Here is a 14,747-nt window from a genome sequence, read left to right on the forward strand (position 1 = left end):
GTGTTCAAGCCCCCCCCCCCCCACCCTGTCCACTCACTCACTTATTCACTCTGACATGCGGCCCTATCTCTGTCAAATCTGACATGATAAAAACACACCTTAATTCACAGAGGTGAATCCATGAACACGCTATTTTTGTTTATTTTATTTCACCTTTATTTAACCAGGTAGGCGAGTTGAGAACAAGTTCTCATTTACAACTGCGACCTGGCCAAGATAAAGCACAGCAGTTTGACAGATACAACGACACAGAGTTACACATGGAATAAACAAAACATACAGTCAATAATACAGTAGAACAAAAGAAAACAAAAAGTCTATATACAGTGAGTTGAAATGAGGTAAGATAAGGGAGGTAAGGTAATAAATAGGCCATGGTGGCGAAGTAATTACAATATAGCAATTAAACACTGGAATGGTAGATGTGCAGAAGATGAATGTGCAAATAGAGATACTGGGGTGCAAAGGAGCAAGATAAATAAATAAATACAGTATGGGGATGAGGTAGGTAGATAGATGGGCTGTTTACAGATGGGCTATGTACAGGTGCAGTGATCTGTGAGCTGCTCTGACAGCTTAAAGCTAGTGAGGTAGATATGAGTCTCCAGCTTCAGAGATTTTTGCAGTTTGTTCCAGTCATTGGCAGCAAAGAACTGGGACGAAATACGAACAAAGGATGAATTGGCTTTGGGGGTGACCAGTGAGATATACCTGCTGGAGCGCGTGCTACGAGTGGGTGCTGCTATGGTGACCAGTGAGCTGAGATAAGGGAGATTAGTAGATAACCTGTAGCCAGTGGGTTTGGCGACGAGTATGAAGCGAGGGCCAACCAACGAGAGCGTACAGGTCACAATGGTGGGTAGTATATGGGGCTTTGGTGACAAAACGGATGGCACTGTGATAGACTGCATCCAATTTGTTGAGTAGAGTGTTGGAGGCTATTTTATAGATAACATCACCGAAGTCGAGGATCGGTAGGATGGTCAGTTTAACGAGGGCATGTTTGGAAGCATGAGTGAAGGATGCTTTGTTGCCATATAGGAAGCCGATTCTAGATTTAATTTTGGATTGGAAATGTTTAATGTGAGTCCGGAAGGAGAGTTTACAGTCTAACCAGACACCTAGGTATTTGTAGTTGTCCACGTATTCTAAGTCAGAGCCGTCCAGAGTAGTGATGCTGGACGGGCGAGCAGGTGCGGGCAGTGATCGATTGAATAGCATGCATTTAGTTTTACTTGCGTTTAAGAGCAGTTGGAGGCCACGGAAGGAGAGTTGTATGGCATTGAAGCTCGTCTGGAGGTTAGTTAACACAGTGTCCAAAGAGGGGCCAGAAGTATACAGAATGGTGACGTCTGCGTAGAAGTGGATCAGAGAATCACCAGCAGCAAGAGCGACATCATTGATGTATACAGAGAAGAGAGTTGGCCCGAGAATTTAACCCTGTGGCACCCCCATAGAGACTGCCAGATCCGGACAACAGGCCCTCCGATTTGACACACTGAACTCGATCAGAGAAGTAGTTGGTAAACCAGGCGAGGCAATCATTTGAGAAAACAAGGCTGTCGAGTCTGCCAATAAGAATGTGGTGATTGACAGAGTTGAAAGCCTTGGCCAGGTCGATGAATACGGCTGCACAGTAATGTCTCTATGATGTCGTTTAGGACCTTGAGCGTGGCTGTGGTGACCAACCCATAACCAGCTCTGAAACCAGATTGCATAGCGGAGAAGGTACGATTGGATTCGAAATGGTCGGTAATCTGTTTGTTAACTTGGCTTTCGAAGACCTTAGAAAGACAGGTTAGGATAGGTATACAGTGGGGCAAAAAAGTATTTAGTCAGCCACCAATTGTGCAAGTTCTCCCACTTAAAAAGATGAGAGAGGCCTGTAATTTTCATCATAGGTACACTTCAAATATGACAGACAAAATGAGAAAAGAAAATCCAGAAAATCACATTGTAGGATTTTTAATGAATTTATTTGCAAATTATGGTGGAAAATAAGTATTTGGTCAATAACAAAAGTTTATCTCAATACTTTGTTATATACCCTTTGTTGGCAATGACAGAGGTCAAACGTTTTCTGTAAGTCTTCACAAGGTTTCCACACACTGTTGCTGGTATTTTGGCCCATTCCTCCATGCAGATCTCCTCTAGAGCAGTGATGTTTTGGGGCTGTTGCTGGGCAACATGGACTTTCAACTCCCTCCAAAGATTTTCTATGGGGTTGAGATCTGGAGACTGGCTAGGCCACTCCAGGACCTTGAAATGCTTCTTACGAAGCCACTCCTTCGGTGCCCGGGCGGTGTGTTTGGGATCATTGTCATGCTGAAAGACCCAGCCACATTTCATCTTCAATGCCCTTGCTGATGGTAGGCTTTGTTACTTTGGTCCCAGCTCTCTGCAGGTCATTCACTAGGTCCCCCCGTGTGGTTCTGGGATTTTTGCTCACCGTTCTTATGATCATTTTGAACCCACGGGGTGAGATCTTGCGTGGAGCCCCAGATCGAGGGAGATTATCAGTGGTCTTGTATGTCTTCCATTTCCTAATAATTGCTCCCACAGTTGATTTCTTCAAACCAAGCTGCTTACCTATTGCAGATTCAGTCTTCCCAGCCTGGTGCAGGTCTACAATTTTGTTTCTGGTGTCCTTTGACAGCTCTTTGGTCTTGGCCATAGTGGAGTTTGGAGTGTGACTGTTTGAGTTTGTGGACAGGTGTCTTTTATACTATTAACAAGTTCAAACAGGTGCCATTAATACAGGTGTAAAGGCTGCAGGCATCCATTTATTTAATTAGGTAATTTTTTTGGACCCAACATCTGGAAGTCATTTTATGTGGGTACACAAAGTTAGACGCTGTAAACTAACCTCTCCCTCGTCTTTCACCTTTTCTCGTTTCAGTTGAACACTCCAGATGAAAATCACCCCCTGACCAGTGAAGACTACGTGGCCGTGCCCATCTGTCCCTGTGTCTTTCAGAGAGGGAGAATAAAAAAATGATCTGACCGTTTTTTATTTTAAATGTCTCTCCCTGATCTCCCACTTCATTCATCTTTTATTTGATTTTATCCTATCCTCCCGGGGTTTCAGTTTTACTTTTCTTTTCCTTGATTATCATGGCTGTTTCTATTTTTTGGTTAATTAAATAATTGAAATTAAACTTTTTATACAATTATCACTGTTTATTTTATTTTTCCTTACCAATAGGAAATGTTGTACATTTTCTGAAATGTCAAGAAATCCCAGTGATTCTCTGCTTATTTTATACTTTTTACCATACTTACTAATTAGAGAAGTTGGAGATTGGCTTTTCACATTGCAGCATATCACTGAACATGAAAGATCAATGTTGAATTCAAATGTCAGAAGACAAAACTAGATTAATGCTATAGAATATATCAGATTCAATTTTGCCTGTCACAAGTAGAGGGCACTATGATCATAGATTTCAGATGTCTTCCACTATAAAAAAAATAAAAAAATATATATAGACTGAACAAAAATATAAATGCATTATGTAAAGTGTTGGTCCCATGTTTCATGAGCTGAAATAAAAGATCCCAGAAATGTTCCATATGCACAAAAATATTATTTCTCTAAAATTTTGGGCAGAAATCTGTTTACATCCCTGTTAGTGAGCATTTCTCCTTCACCAAGATAATCCATCCACCTAACAGCTGTGGCATATCAAGAAGCTGGCTAAACAGCATCATCATGGGGACAATTAAAGGCCACTCTAAAATGTGCAGTGTCACATCACAATGCCACAGATGTCTCAAGATGAGGGAGAGTGCAATTGGCATACTGACTGCAGGAATGTCCACTAGAGCTGTTGCCAGATAATCTCTACCATAAGCCACCTCCAACATTGTTTTAGAGAATTTGGCAGTACCTCCAACCGGCCTCACAACCGCAGATCATGTGTAACCATGACAGCCCAGGACTTCCACATCCGGCTTTTTTACCTGCAGGATCGTCTGAGACCAGCCACCCAGACAGCTGATGAAACTGTGAGTTTGCACAACTGAAGAATTTTTGCACAAATTGTTGAAAAAAAAAACATCTCAGGGAAGCTCACCTGCGTGCTCGTGTGGGCGAGCACGCAGGTCAATCCAGTGAACAGAGTGCCCCGTGATGTTGGTAGGGTTATGGTATGAGCAGACATAAGCTACATACAGTTAACACAATTGCAATTTATCTTGGCGTCCATCCGCCGCCATCACCTCATGTTTCAGCATGATAATGCACGCTGGAAGGATCTGTACATAATTCTTGGAAGTTGAACATGTCCACGTTCTTTCATGGCCTGCGTACTCACCAGACATGTCACCCATTGAGCATGTTTGGGATGCTCTGGATCGATGTGTATGACAGCAGGTTCCAGTTCCGCCAATATACAGCAACAGCCATTGAAGAGGAGTGGGACACCATTCCAAAGGCTACAATCAAAAGTCTGATCAACTCTATGCGAAGGAGATGTGTTGTGCTGCATGAGGCAAATGGTGGTCACACCAGATACTGTTTTTTTATCCACGCCCCTACCTTAAAAAAAAAGAAGCTATATCTGACCAACAGATGCATATCTGTATTCCCAGTAATATGAAATCAATAGATTAGGGTCTAATGAATTCATTTCAATTGACTGATTTCCTTAAATGAACTGTAACTCAGTAAAGTATTTGAATTTGCTGCATGCTGGGTAGTATATTTGTTGTTCAGTATTATTCCACCTTTCCAAAGGACCACCTATTAGTCTATGTATAACACGAGAATCTACATCCACGAAATATGTGAAGGATATTTTTTGCTTTTAAGTAGGTTGAGTATTGGCAAAGTGGGACACTCTGAAAATGTGCTTTCTGGAAAACCTTGGGATACGTAAGGCATTCAGTGAATTCTCCTTTATCACACCGTCATAAACGGAGAGATTCTTTGCGATTGCTTTTCCATCTTATGGTATTTCTAAAATAGTTATTAATAATGGCTAACCCTTTGGAACTCGTAGCTAATTGTATAGTTGAGAGTCTTGAGTTAATTACAGCTGAGATGGTTGCCATTCAGACTGTGGCGATGCAAAATCGATTGGCACGTGATTATCTTCTGTCAGCACAATGGGGTACATGTGCTGTTATTGGTGCTGAACGCTGTACTTTCATTCCTGATAATTCTGAGGAAATAACTGACCTGATCCAAAAGATCAGGACTGAGGGCACTAAGTACCATGATTACAATCCAGGTGATTTAGGCTTAGTCATGTGGTTGTCTTCAACATTCGGTACATGGGGAAGTTTTTTTGGTGAGCATGATACTTCCAATAGTTGGGAGTTGCGTTTATTTTTCTTATCCTCATCCAGGTTAAGTGTGCTATTGCCCGATGTTTGTCTGCTAAAATCCTACGATTATGTGAGAGTACATCATAAGATTCATCAACCGTGTCCTTTTTTGAGATGGGTGTCAGTGGTGTTGACCAGAATGTGGTGGGGGTCATAAGGGTCTTCATCGTCACACCAAGCCTCATGATTGTGGTCAATGTGCCCGTGGTAACTGTCCTCGGTGCTGTAACGAACCATGCTCTCTCCGATGTGGTATCACACTTGTTGATCTAAAAATACATTTGAACTATATGAATTTTTTTATGGTCTAGGGGGGAATATAAGAATATTTTGAAGATGAGATACAACACAGAAGATGAGTGGACGAGAGTACTAGAGTACTAATGGTCAATAGCGAATTGTAAATAGGAGTTGGGTTTCAGTTCAACATCTGTTTGGGATCTGTGGAATGTCACTCCTGAACTCAGAGTGACATGTGCTACATTCTGTACATTGAGTCAGGGGCAGGATACTTGTTATTTGGCCATTGGCCAAGTTGTACTGCAAGGACTTCTGATTGGTCAACCCCAGGCTAGGGTGGGGGGTTATAAATGGCATCCTGTTCCTTTGTTCAGTGAGGGAAAGCTGAGGACAGGGGAGACTGACATCTGAACATCGACCTCCCAGCATAACATCTTGATTTATCCTGTCTGAATAAACCTATTTTTCTCCCCTTGATTTGCTTTGGAGTTTGTGATATTGAAGAATAACATAAATTGCTAACAGCATCAAGAACATGCATATCCTTGCTTCCGATCCTGAGCTACAGGCAGTTACATTTTGGTATGTCATTTTAGGTGAAAATTGGGGGACAAAAATGGTCAGATTCTTAAGTTAAAAAAGGATTGAGACAATTGAGACATGGATTGTGTTTGTGTGCCATTCAGAGGGGGAATGGGCAAGACAAAAGATGTAAGTGCCTTTGAACAGGGTATGAGAATAGGTGTCAGGTGCACTGGTTTGTGTCAAGAACTGCAACACTGCTGGGTTTTTCACGCGCAACAGTTTCACGGTGTGTTTCAAGAATGGTCCACAATCCAAAGGACATCTAGGCAACTTGACACGTCTGTGGGAAGCATTGGAGTCAACATGGGCCTACATAGGGAGCCAGGGCAGCTAGACATCCTTGTTGAACACTTTCGACACCTTGTAGTCCATGCCCCGAGAAATTGAGGCTGCTCTGAGAGCAAAAGGGGGTGCAACTCAATATTATGAAAGTGGTCCTAATGTTTTGTTCACTCAGTGTATCTTTAGGTGTAATGATGTAATTGTCTATGTAAGGTTGGATTTCTTTATTGGGTGGAAGACCGTGTATTCATGTAAGTGATATTCTGCAAGAATCAATGGGTAGCCTATATTTCATTCATTTGAATTATAAATAAAAACAAATACTGTTCATTAATCACAGATTAAACTACATACAAATTGGAAATCAGCAATGTAATCACTCTACCTTGACAATAAAATAAATGTTACCAAACTAAGAAAAAGTGAGTGTGTATTCTGTAAAATTGTATTTCGAGAAGTAAGTCAATGAGTCATTCCAAGACCTGACTGGGGTTGCTACCAGATTTCCACCATACTGATTTCAACAAAAGAAAGACTATAATCATACATTTTATTTTTAAGATTGTAGCTAGTCATGTTATTTCAATACATAGTGACAGTGCAAGACAATCACAGGGAGCACAAAGAGGTCAGAAACATTTCTCTCATTACGTTGGATTGGAAAATTATATGAACTAGAATGTTATAAATCTGTGCTTCCCAACTAAAAGTTTGATGATGAGTTGACTCAAGTGTATTACTGCTAGGCCAAAAGAAAAATGTTCACCATAGGACAAGGATCGCTAAACACTGGATTAATGAATCAGAATTAATTAACAATTAAACATCAGTCTAAGTTTTGATGAGATAGTAGAGGATATGTGATTTACTTCACAATGGTCTTAATCAAAAACTGAATCGAAAACTGCTAGGCAATCAAGGAGATGACTTTAATAACCATTACGTCTGTAAAATTGAGCTCTGGCAAGAACATCCATGGAGTAGTCCCCCCCAGTGGTCATCTCATCCACTCTACTGTAACAGTGGACTTTATCCAGCCCCACATTGTAGGCTGCTAACCCTCCTGAAAAAACAAACACACATGCTGTAATGTAGTCATGTAATCTATGTAGTTGTATAATGCATAATAAAGTTTGTATTAAACCTATGACTCATCATCTCTATCAAACTCTGGGCAGTTTCCTTTAAGGACCCAAAAATTGACAGCTGTGCCATATAGATTGCAAAATTGTTGGGAAGAGATTTAATGTACTGATTCCTTGGCACATGGTTTATGAACTGATGCAGAACCACAACAGATTAAAAAACGTAGAATTTAAATTGAAATTATTATACAAAATTATGGCAAACAACAGAATGTTATGTTATATAAGGGGGGATACAACGATCCCAGGTCTCCAGATATTGCTGCGAAGAGACAGAATCATTAGATCATTTGTTTTGGTATTTTCTATACGGGGTATATAGCTTGTTTTTGGTTGCCGGTTCAGGAATGTCTGGTGAATTTCAACATTTACCAGGCGCTAACTTGGCAAATAGCACTGCTGGGTGATTTGAAAAGTCATAGTCAATCGATCAATAAAATAATAATACTTTTAGCAAAGGTTTTTATCTTTGGTTTGCAATCTGTAGACTATGAGAATAGAAAACTGGATGGTCTTCAGAGATAGATGGGAGGGGTTGACAGTAGCTGAAGGATGGGATTAAAAACAAACAAAAAGATAACTATTGTAAAATGCATTGTTAGTCAAATTTATATAGTATGCATAAGCTGGAAGTAGAAGCCTAGGTGTTGTTTCCCATTTGTTTACTCCAACTAGGGGAGGAGTGGCAGGGTTAGGAGAAAATAATAAAGGAAACTATTTAGAAAGGATAGTGATTGGTGTTCTGCAAGAAATTGAAAAGATCCTAGGGGTTGATCTAGAGTTGGACCCAGTTTCTTTACTGTTAGGTCTCCCTAGTAGGCAGGTTACTTCTGTGAGTAAAAGGAGGCTTTACAACATCCTCACCTTCGCAGCGAGGAAAAACATCCTTTTACAGTGGATTAGTGATAAGGTTCCTTCTATTAAAGATTGGCATAAGATACTATTTGAATGGGTGCCTCTGGAATATCTGACATGTACATTGCATTCTAAAACAGACCAGTTCTACAAAGTATGGGAACCTTATCTAAATTACCTAGAACCTGAGGTATCAGCTATTATGCTGCAAGGATTCTCGTAGAATGACGGGGATGTATGTATTTCAGAACTACACTGTACGTTCCATGTGTGGAACCTAACCTCCTGGTTTAAACTGAGCTTTTTTGTTTAATTTCTGTTTGTAAGTTTGTTTAAAATGTATGTATTGAGAGACGCAATGATGGTGATGGGGTGAGAGAAGCTTTCTGTGTGCTTTGTCTCTGTTGTTGTATCTCTTAATATGGGTGAAAATTGTAAAATTCCAATAAAAATACTGTTTAAAAAAAAAAAAAAAAAAAAAAAAAAAGAAAGGATAGTGATATATATATTTTTACCCCAAAAATATGGTGGATTGGAAATGATGCAGACAAATACATTGTAGCTTCCATCAATCTAAAAAACTATTGGCAAGACGGGCGGGTCAATTGGTAGGCAATACCTCTCAGCTGCTGCTCTTTGGTCCATGAAGGGAATTTTCTCTGAACCGATCCAATTATACCAACGAGTATCCCAGTTGCTTGACTCAGATGTTCCTCACTGTCCCATCTCCCCCGTGGAATGTGCCAGTTTTTGTCAACCTATAAAAAAATATGCAATAGAAATCTATGGACACCACTTGTATTGTATTGTGAAATAGGAAACAAGCTCTCTTGTCTGCCAACAACAGTATAACAAAGGTACCTGCAAAGCTGAGTACCTACCTGCATGAGTCCAAACGCATTTCCATTGTCCCCCCAACCATTGACCAGTCCTGCTCCTGTCCCGGCCCTGGTCTCTCGTGAGATGATCCCAGCTATGATGGATGGCTCCACTCCATGGTTACTCCCCACCCGCTTTATGATGGACTTATACTTGTTCATGTATGGCAGTTCTCCTGCCATTTCATGAGATCCTGTTTGTAAATTAACTTATTATATTTGAGTATTTGTCAGAACTTGTAAGAGTTGCCAGAGACCACTTACAGCTAGCTGTATGAGGTACAAGTAGTACCAACCTTCATATCATAGGCTATAATCAAGACAATTCACGTGAGATTAAATTCAAAGTGCACAGACTACACAAGACAAACCCAAACTGAAGTGTATATTAGTACAAACCCTTTTGTAAGGTAGCAGTGATATTCCAAATCACAAAATGTATATAGATTTCTGGTAGGGGTGAGTGGGGTAAGTTAAGCCATTTTTTACATTCAGCATCACTCCGTCAAGGAAAATATAGTCATCTTTCTATTAAATATATCCACATATATTTCTGGATGTTGTGTATCCCAGGTATGGGGTAAATTGAGCTGAGGGACAGGGTAAAGTGTGCCATATAAACATTTCTGTACTGAATTAAATATTACCACTGCCTTTTTAAAACTCTTATTTCCAGAACACAGTTCAAAAACAATCACAATAGTTTTTTGTTGTCTTTTAATCATTTTAAGCACCTTTTAACAAAGGACTAACACCTAACAAACACTATGTGCTTTTGTTTTTACACAGGCCAGGCCCTGTTGTTGCCTCATATCCCAGCGATAATGCCTTGCATCACGCCTGGGAAGGAAACATTTCAATTTGTTCAACATACAACATGGCCATTGGTTCAACTTACCCCAAGGCAAACATTTAGACTATATTAGCCCACACAACTACAAGGATGCACTTTCATGAAAAGGTTTAGTTTAGATACAAACATCATGAAACTTCTGACACAATAAAATAATTTGGGGGGGCACAACTAGCTTACCACTTTTTCCATGTGGTTTCTTCCTTCACAGACTCCATGAAATGATTACCTTTTCCTAAATATTTGGTCAAATCAATAATTGTGTGTATGGTTTTCTAGAAACAAGAGTGGCTCAAATTACCCCACTCTCCCCTACATTTCAAATGAAATATAACACATAATATGACAAAGCTAATATAAATATATGACAGGATATTTTAACTGGTGCAGCAGAGTTTGTGAAATAGCTTTAACTATTAGTCAGACTTCAGAGTTGTATACTAAAAGGACACCCATGTGCGACAGACATGTCACAAGGAAGTGGATGGCGTACATTCTTTTTTACTTTTAAACTCGGACAAAACAGAGATGTTAGTTCTTGGTCTCAAGAAACAAAGAGATCTTCTGTTGGATCTGACAATTAATATTGATGGCTGTACAGTCATCTCAAATAAAACTATGAAGGACCTCGACGTTACTCTGGACCCTGATCTCTCTTTTGACGAACATATCAAGAATATTTCAAGGACAGCTTTTTTCCCCATCTTCGTAACATTGCAAAAATCAGGACTTTTTGTCCAAAAATGATGCAGAAAATTATATCCATGCTTTTGTCACTTCTAGATTAGACTACTGCAATGCTCTAGAACCCCAAAAATGAATCATATTACTCCAGTTCTAGCCTCTCTACACTGGCTTCTTGTTAAGGCTAGGGCTGATTTCAAGATTTTTACTGCTAACCAACAAGCATTACATGAGCTTCTGGTCCGTGGGGCGACGCACAATTGGCCTAGCGTTGTCCGGGTTAGGGAGGGCTTGGCCGGTAGGGATATCCTTGTCTCATCGCGCACCAGCGACTCCTGTGGCGGGCCGGGCGCAGTGCGTGCTAACCAAGGTTGCCAGGTGCACGGTGTTTCCTCCGACACATTGGTGCGGCTGGCTTCCGGGTTGGATGCGCACTGTGTTAAGAAGCAGTGCGGCTTGGTTGGTTGTGTACCGGAGGACGCATGACTTTCAACCTTCGTCTCTCCCGAGCCCATACGGGAGTTGTAGCGATGAGACAAGATACTAGCTACTAAAACAATTGGATACCACGAAATTGGAGAGAAAAAGGGGTAAAACATTTTTTTTAAACACACACAAAAAAAAGCATTACATGAGCTTGCTCCTACCAATCTTTCCGATTTGGTCCTGCCGTACATACCTACACATACGCTACGGTCACAAGACGCAGGCCTCCTTACTGTCCCTAGAATTTCTAAGCAAACAGCTGTAGACAGGGCTTTCTCCTATAGAGCTTCTTTTTTATGGAATGGTCTGCCTATCCATGTGAGAGACGCAGACTCGGATTCGAACTTTAAGTCTTTATTGAAGACTCATCTAATCAGTAGGTCCTACGATTGAGTGTAGTCTGGCCCAGGGGTGTGAAGGTGAACGGAAAGGCTCTGGAGCAACGAACTGTCTTTGCTGTCTCTGCCTTGCCAGTTCCCCTCTCTCCACTGGGATTCTCTGCCTCTAACCCTATGATGGGGGCTGAGTCACTGGCTTACTGGTGCTCTTCCATGCCGTCCCTAGGAGGGGTGCGTCACTTGAGTAGGTTGAGTCACTGATGTGATCTTCCTGTCCAGGTTGCGCCCCCCTCGGGTTCGTGCCGTGGCAGAGATCTTCTTGGGCTATTGTCGCCTTGTTGCAGGGAAGTAGGTTGCTGGTTGAAGATATCCCTCTAGTGGTTAGGGGCTGTGCTTTGGCAAAGTGGGGTTATATCCTGCATGTTTGGCCCAGTCCGGGGTTTTCGTCGGACAGGGCCACAGTGTCTCCCGACCCCTCCTGTCTCAGCCTCCAGTATTAGGGTCAGTCTGTTATATCTGGAGTATTTCTCCCGTCTCATCCGGTGTCCTTTGTGAATTTAAGTATGCGCCCTGTCTGAGGACCTGAGCCCTAGGACAATGCCTCAGGACTACCTGGCCTGATGACTCCTTGCTGTCCCCAGTCCACCTGATCATGCTGCTGCTCCAGTTCCAACGGTTCTGCTATGGAACCCTGACCTGTTCACTGGCCGTGCTTCCTTGTCCTGGACCTGCTGTTTTGGATTCTCTCTCTACCGCACCTGCTGTCTAACTCTGAATGATTGGCTATGAAAAGCCACTGACATCTACTCCTGTTGCACCCTCTACAACCACTGTGATTACTATCTGACCCTGCTGGCCATCTATGAACGTTTGAACATCTTGGCCACGTTCTGTAATAATCTCTACCCAGCACAGCCAGAAGAGGACTGGCCATCCATCAGAGCATGGTACTTCTCTAGGTTTCCTCCTAGGTTCTGGCCTTTCTAGGAAGTTTTTCCTTGCCACCGTGCTTCTACATCTGCATTGCTTGCTGTTTGAGGTTTTAGGCTGAGTTTCTGTATAGCACTTTGTGACATTGGCTGATGTAAAAAGGGCTTTATAAATACATTTGATTGACTCTAGCTAGATTTTCATGCAAATATTCTAAAATCTGCAAAAATTCACATTTTCCCACCAGTTGTGTGTCTCCTCCCAATGGACTTTGCTGCAATATATACAACTTTTTGGGTGGCCTGACCAAATTCACATAGAAATGTTAGTTATAGATCTGTCATTCTCATTAAAAGCAAGTCTAAGAAGTGGTCTGTTCCATGTGCACTATTTCTATGCTTCCCATTTAAGTTTTGTTTTTGCCTCTTTTACTTTCGGTTTTGTGCACCATCATCAAACAGCTGAAAGTACAATATTTTTGGTTATGGGAAAATATGTGTCACAGGGTTTAGATGGTACAATGGTTCTCTACACAATGACTGCTTGTTTTGTCACATAAACTGAAATTAGGCGAACTATGAGAAGTTCTGCAATCAGGAAATGGCGGAGCAATTTATGCATATTGTGCCTTTAGTTTTCATGTACCTAATAAAAATAAAAACTTCAATGTTTCTATCGCATTTTCAAATCTACCGATAGTTTTGTCACAACAACTGTTGCGCTAAATAGCAAATGTGCCTGCCTACACTGTTTTTGGCTCGTGCGCTCTTGCCAACGTCTCACAGATACAATGCGGATAGACGGATAGACTGCAGGTTTGCTACATGAGATTATTATGGAGAAGAGCAAGAATGCTTTTATTTGTCAAACGCAGTCAAGCATTGATCATCATGTCACTAGAATAAAACCATTGATATTTATTGTAAAGGAGCATCAAGCTCATCCCTGTGCACTCAGTAGACTCCACAAGCCCAGGTACTGGTTCTTTTCATCATCATTGATTTCATTTGTAGCCAAATACAGTAAACTGCATGGTTTCCTGCGTCGTAGTGACTTCCTATGATGGTTATGATATCAGTATGTGCACATTAAGGCATTTCCGCCACCGTTTCTTGCATTATTTATTTCACCAACACAAAAAGATCCCACCATGTCGAACAAACAAATTATCTGTCTGCGTTTGTAAACATTTTAATGGAGCTTCCTGTTTCCATCACAGCTGTCGTGATATTTAAAAAATATATACAGTACGACTTTACTCTCAAAAACTGTGGATGGAAACGTGGTTAGTAGATGGAACCGAATCACACCATTTGCCTCTGTTTTCAAAAGATAAAAGCTTACCCATGTTGATGTTTTGATTCTTGAAACTGGAGATTCCTCAAAATGTATAAACTAAAACTCAAGAAGAAGTAGTAGTAGTAGTAGTAGTAGTAGTGCTGCTGCTGCTGCTGTTGCAAATATGACAAATATGCCTCTGCCCATGCACAACTGACTTCCTTTAGGCAACACTGTTTTTATAACGGACATGGAAAGATTAGGGGCTGACGTACCAATTACAAGCAAATTGCACTGCATGGCCAAGCTCCTCTCCAGCAGTGGTGGAAAAAGTACTCTATTGTCATACTTGAGTAAATGTAAATATACCGAAATAGACAATTACTCAAGTAAAAGTGAAAGTGTGCTGCCATCCTGTTAGAAGGTAACAGATTATTTTATTACAACGGTTCAATTGGATTTTCATTGTGTTCAATGGCGTTATTTGCCCCCTAGTGGATGTTTCTGGTACTTAGAAAGACTACGCAAACAGGAAGTAGAGAATTTGTTCTGCACGCATAGAAGCAGCTACAAACAACGCTACGGTGCAGGTCTTTCAATGTAGTTATTTCTTGTCACGCTTCAGCCTTGGAAAATATTTGTTTGCAAGTTCGATTCAATCATTTAGCTAATGATTATAATCTTGTTATTGATAGAGTTGCTTACATATCAATGTTGGTTGCATTTACTCACAAATTGCAATGCCTTTCATGCCTTGTGAAAGTATTCGGCCCCCTTGAACTTTGCGACCTTTTGCCACATTTCAGGCTTAAAACATAAAGATATAAAACTTTATTTTTTTTGTGAAGAATCAACAACAAGT

General features: G+C 40.9%; 1 protein-coding gene across 1 annotated transcript; it reads right to left on the reverse strand.

Annotated features, from left to right (window-relative positions):
- Nucleotides 1-6,971: 6,971 nt before the first annotated feature.
- Nucleotides 6,972-14,115, reverse strand: LOC110485850 (lysozyme g). The gene is made up of 4 exons (XM_021557047.2): nucleotides 13,952-14,115; nucleotides 9,320-9,510; nucleotides 9,058-9,196; nucleotides 6,972-7,501 (listed from the first exon to the last, which is right to left on the reverse strand). The coding sequence occupies exons 1-4, from the start codon at nucleotides 13,953-13,955 to the stop codon at nucleotides 7,368-7,370; spliced, it is 468 nt and encodes a 155-aa protein (XP_021412722.2). The 5' UTR covers nucleotides 13,956-14,115; the 3' UTR covers nucleotides 6,972-7,367.
- Nucleotides 14,116-14,747: the final 632 nt, after the last annotated feature.

This window comes from Oncorhynchus mykiss, chromosome 13, assembly GCF_013265735.2.
Source record: "Oncorhynchus mykiss isolate Arlee chromosome 13, USDA_OmykA_1.1, whole genome shotgun sequence".
Lineage (NCBI taxonomy): Eukaryota > Metazoa > Chordata > Actinopteri > Salmoniformes > Salmonidae > Oncorhynchus > Oncorhynchus mykiss.

What these genes read in the sequence shown, in the direction of transcription:
- LOC110485850 (XM_021557047.2), bottom strand. An exon ending in ATGCGTTTGGACTCATGCAG is followed by an intron (nt 9,197 to 9,319) that starts GTAGGTACTCAG and finishes ATTTTTTTATAG; the next exon opens with GTTGACAAAAACTGGCACAT. An exon ending in CAAAGAGCAGCAGCTGAGAG is followed by an intron (nt 7,502 to 9,057) that starts GTATTGCCTACC and finishes TTGTTTTTTCAG; the next exon opens with GAGGGTTAGCAGCCTACAAT.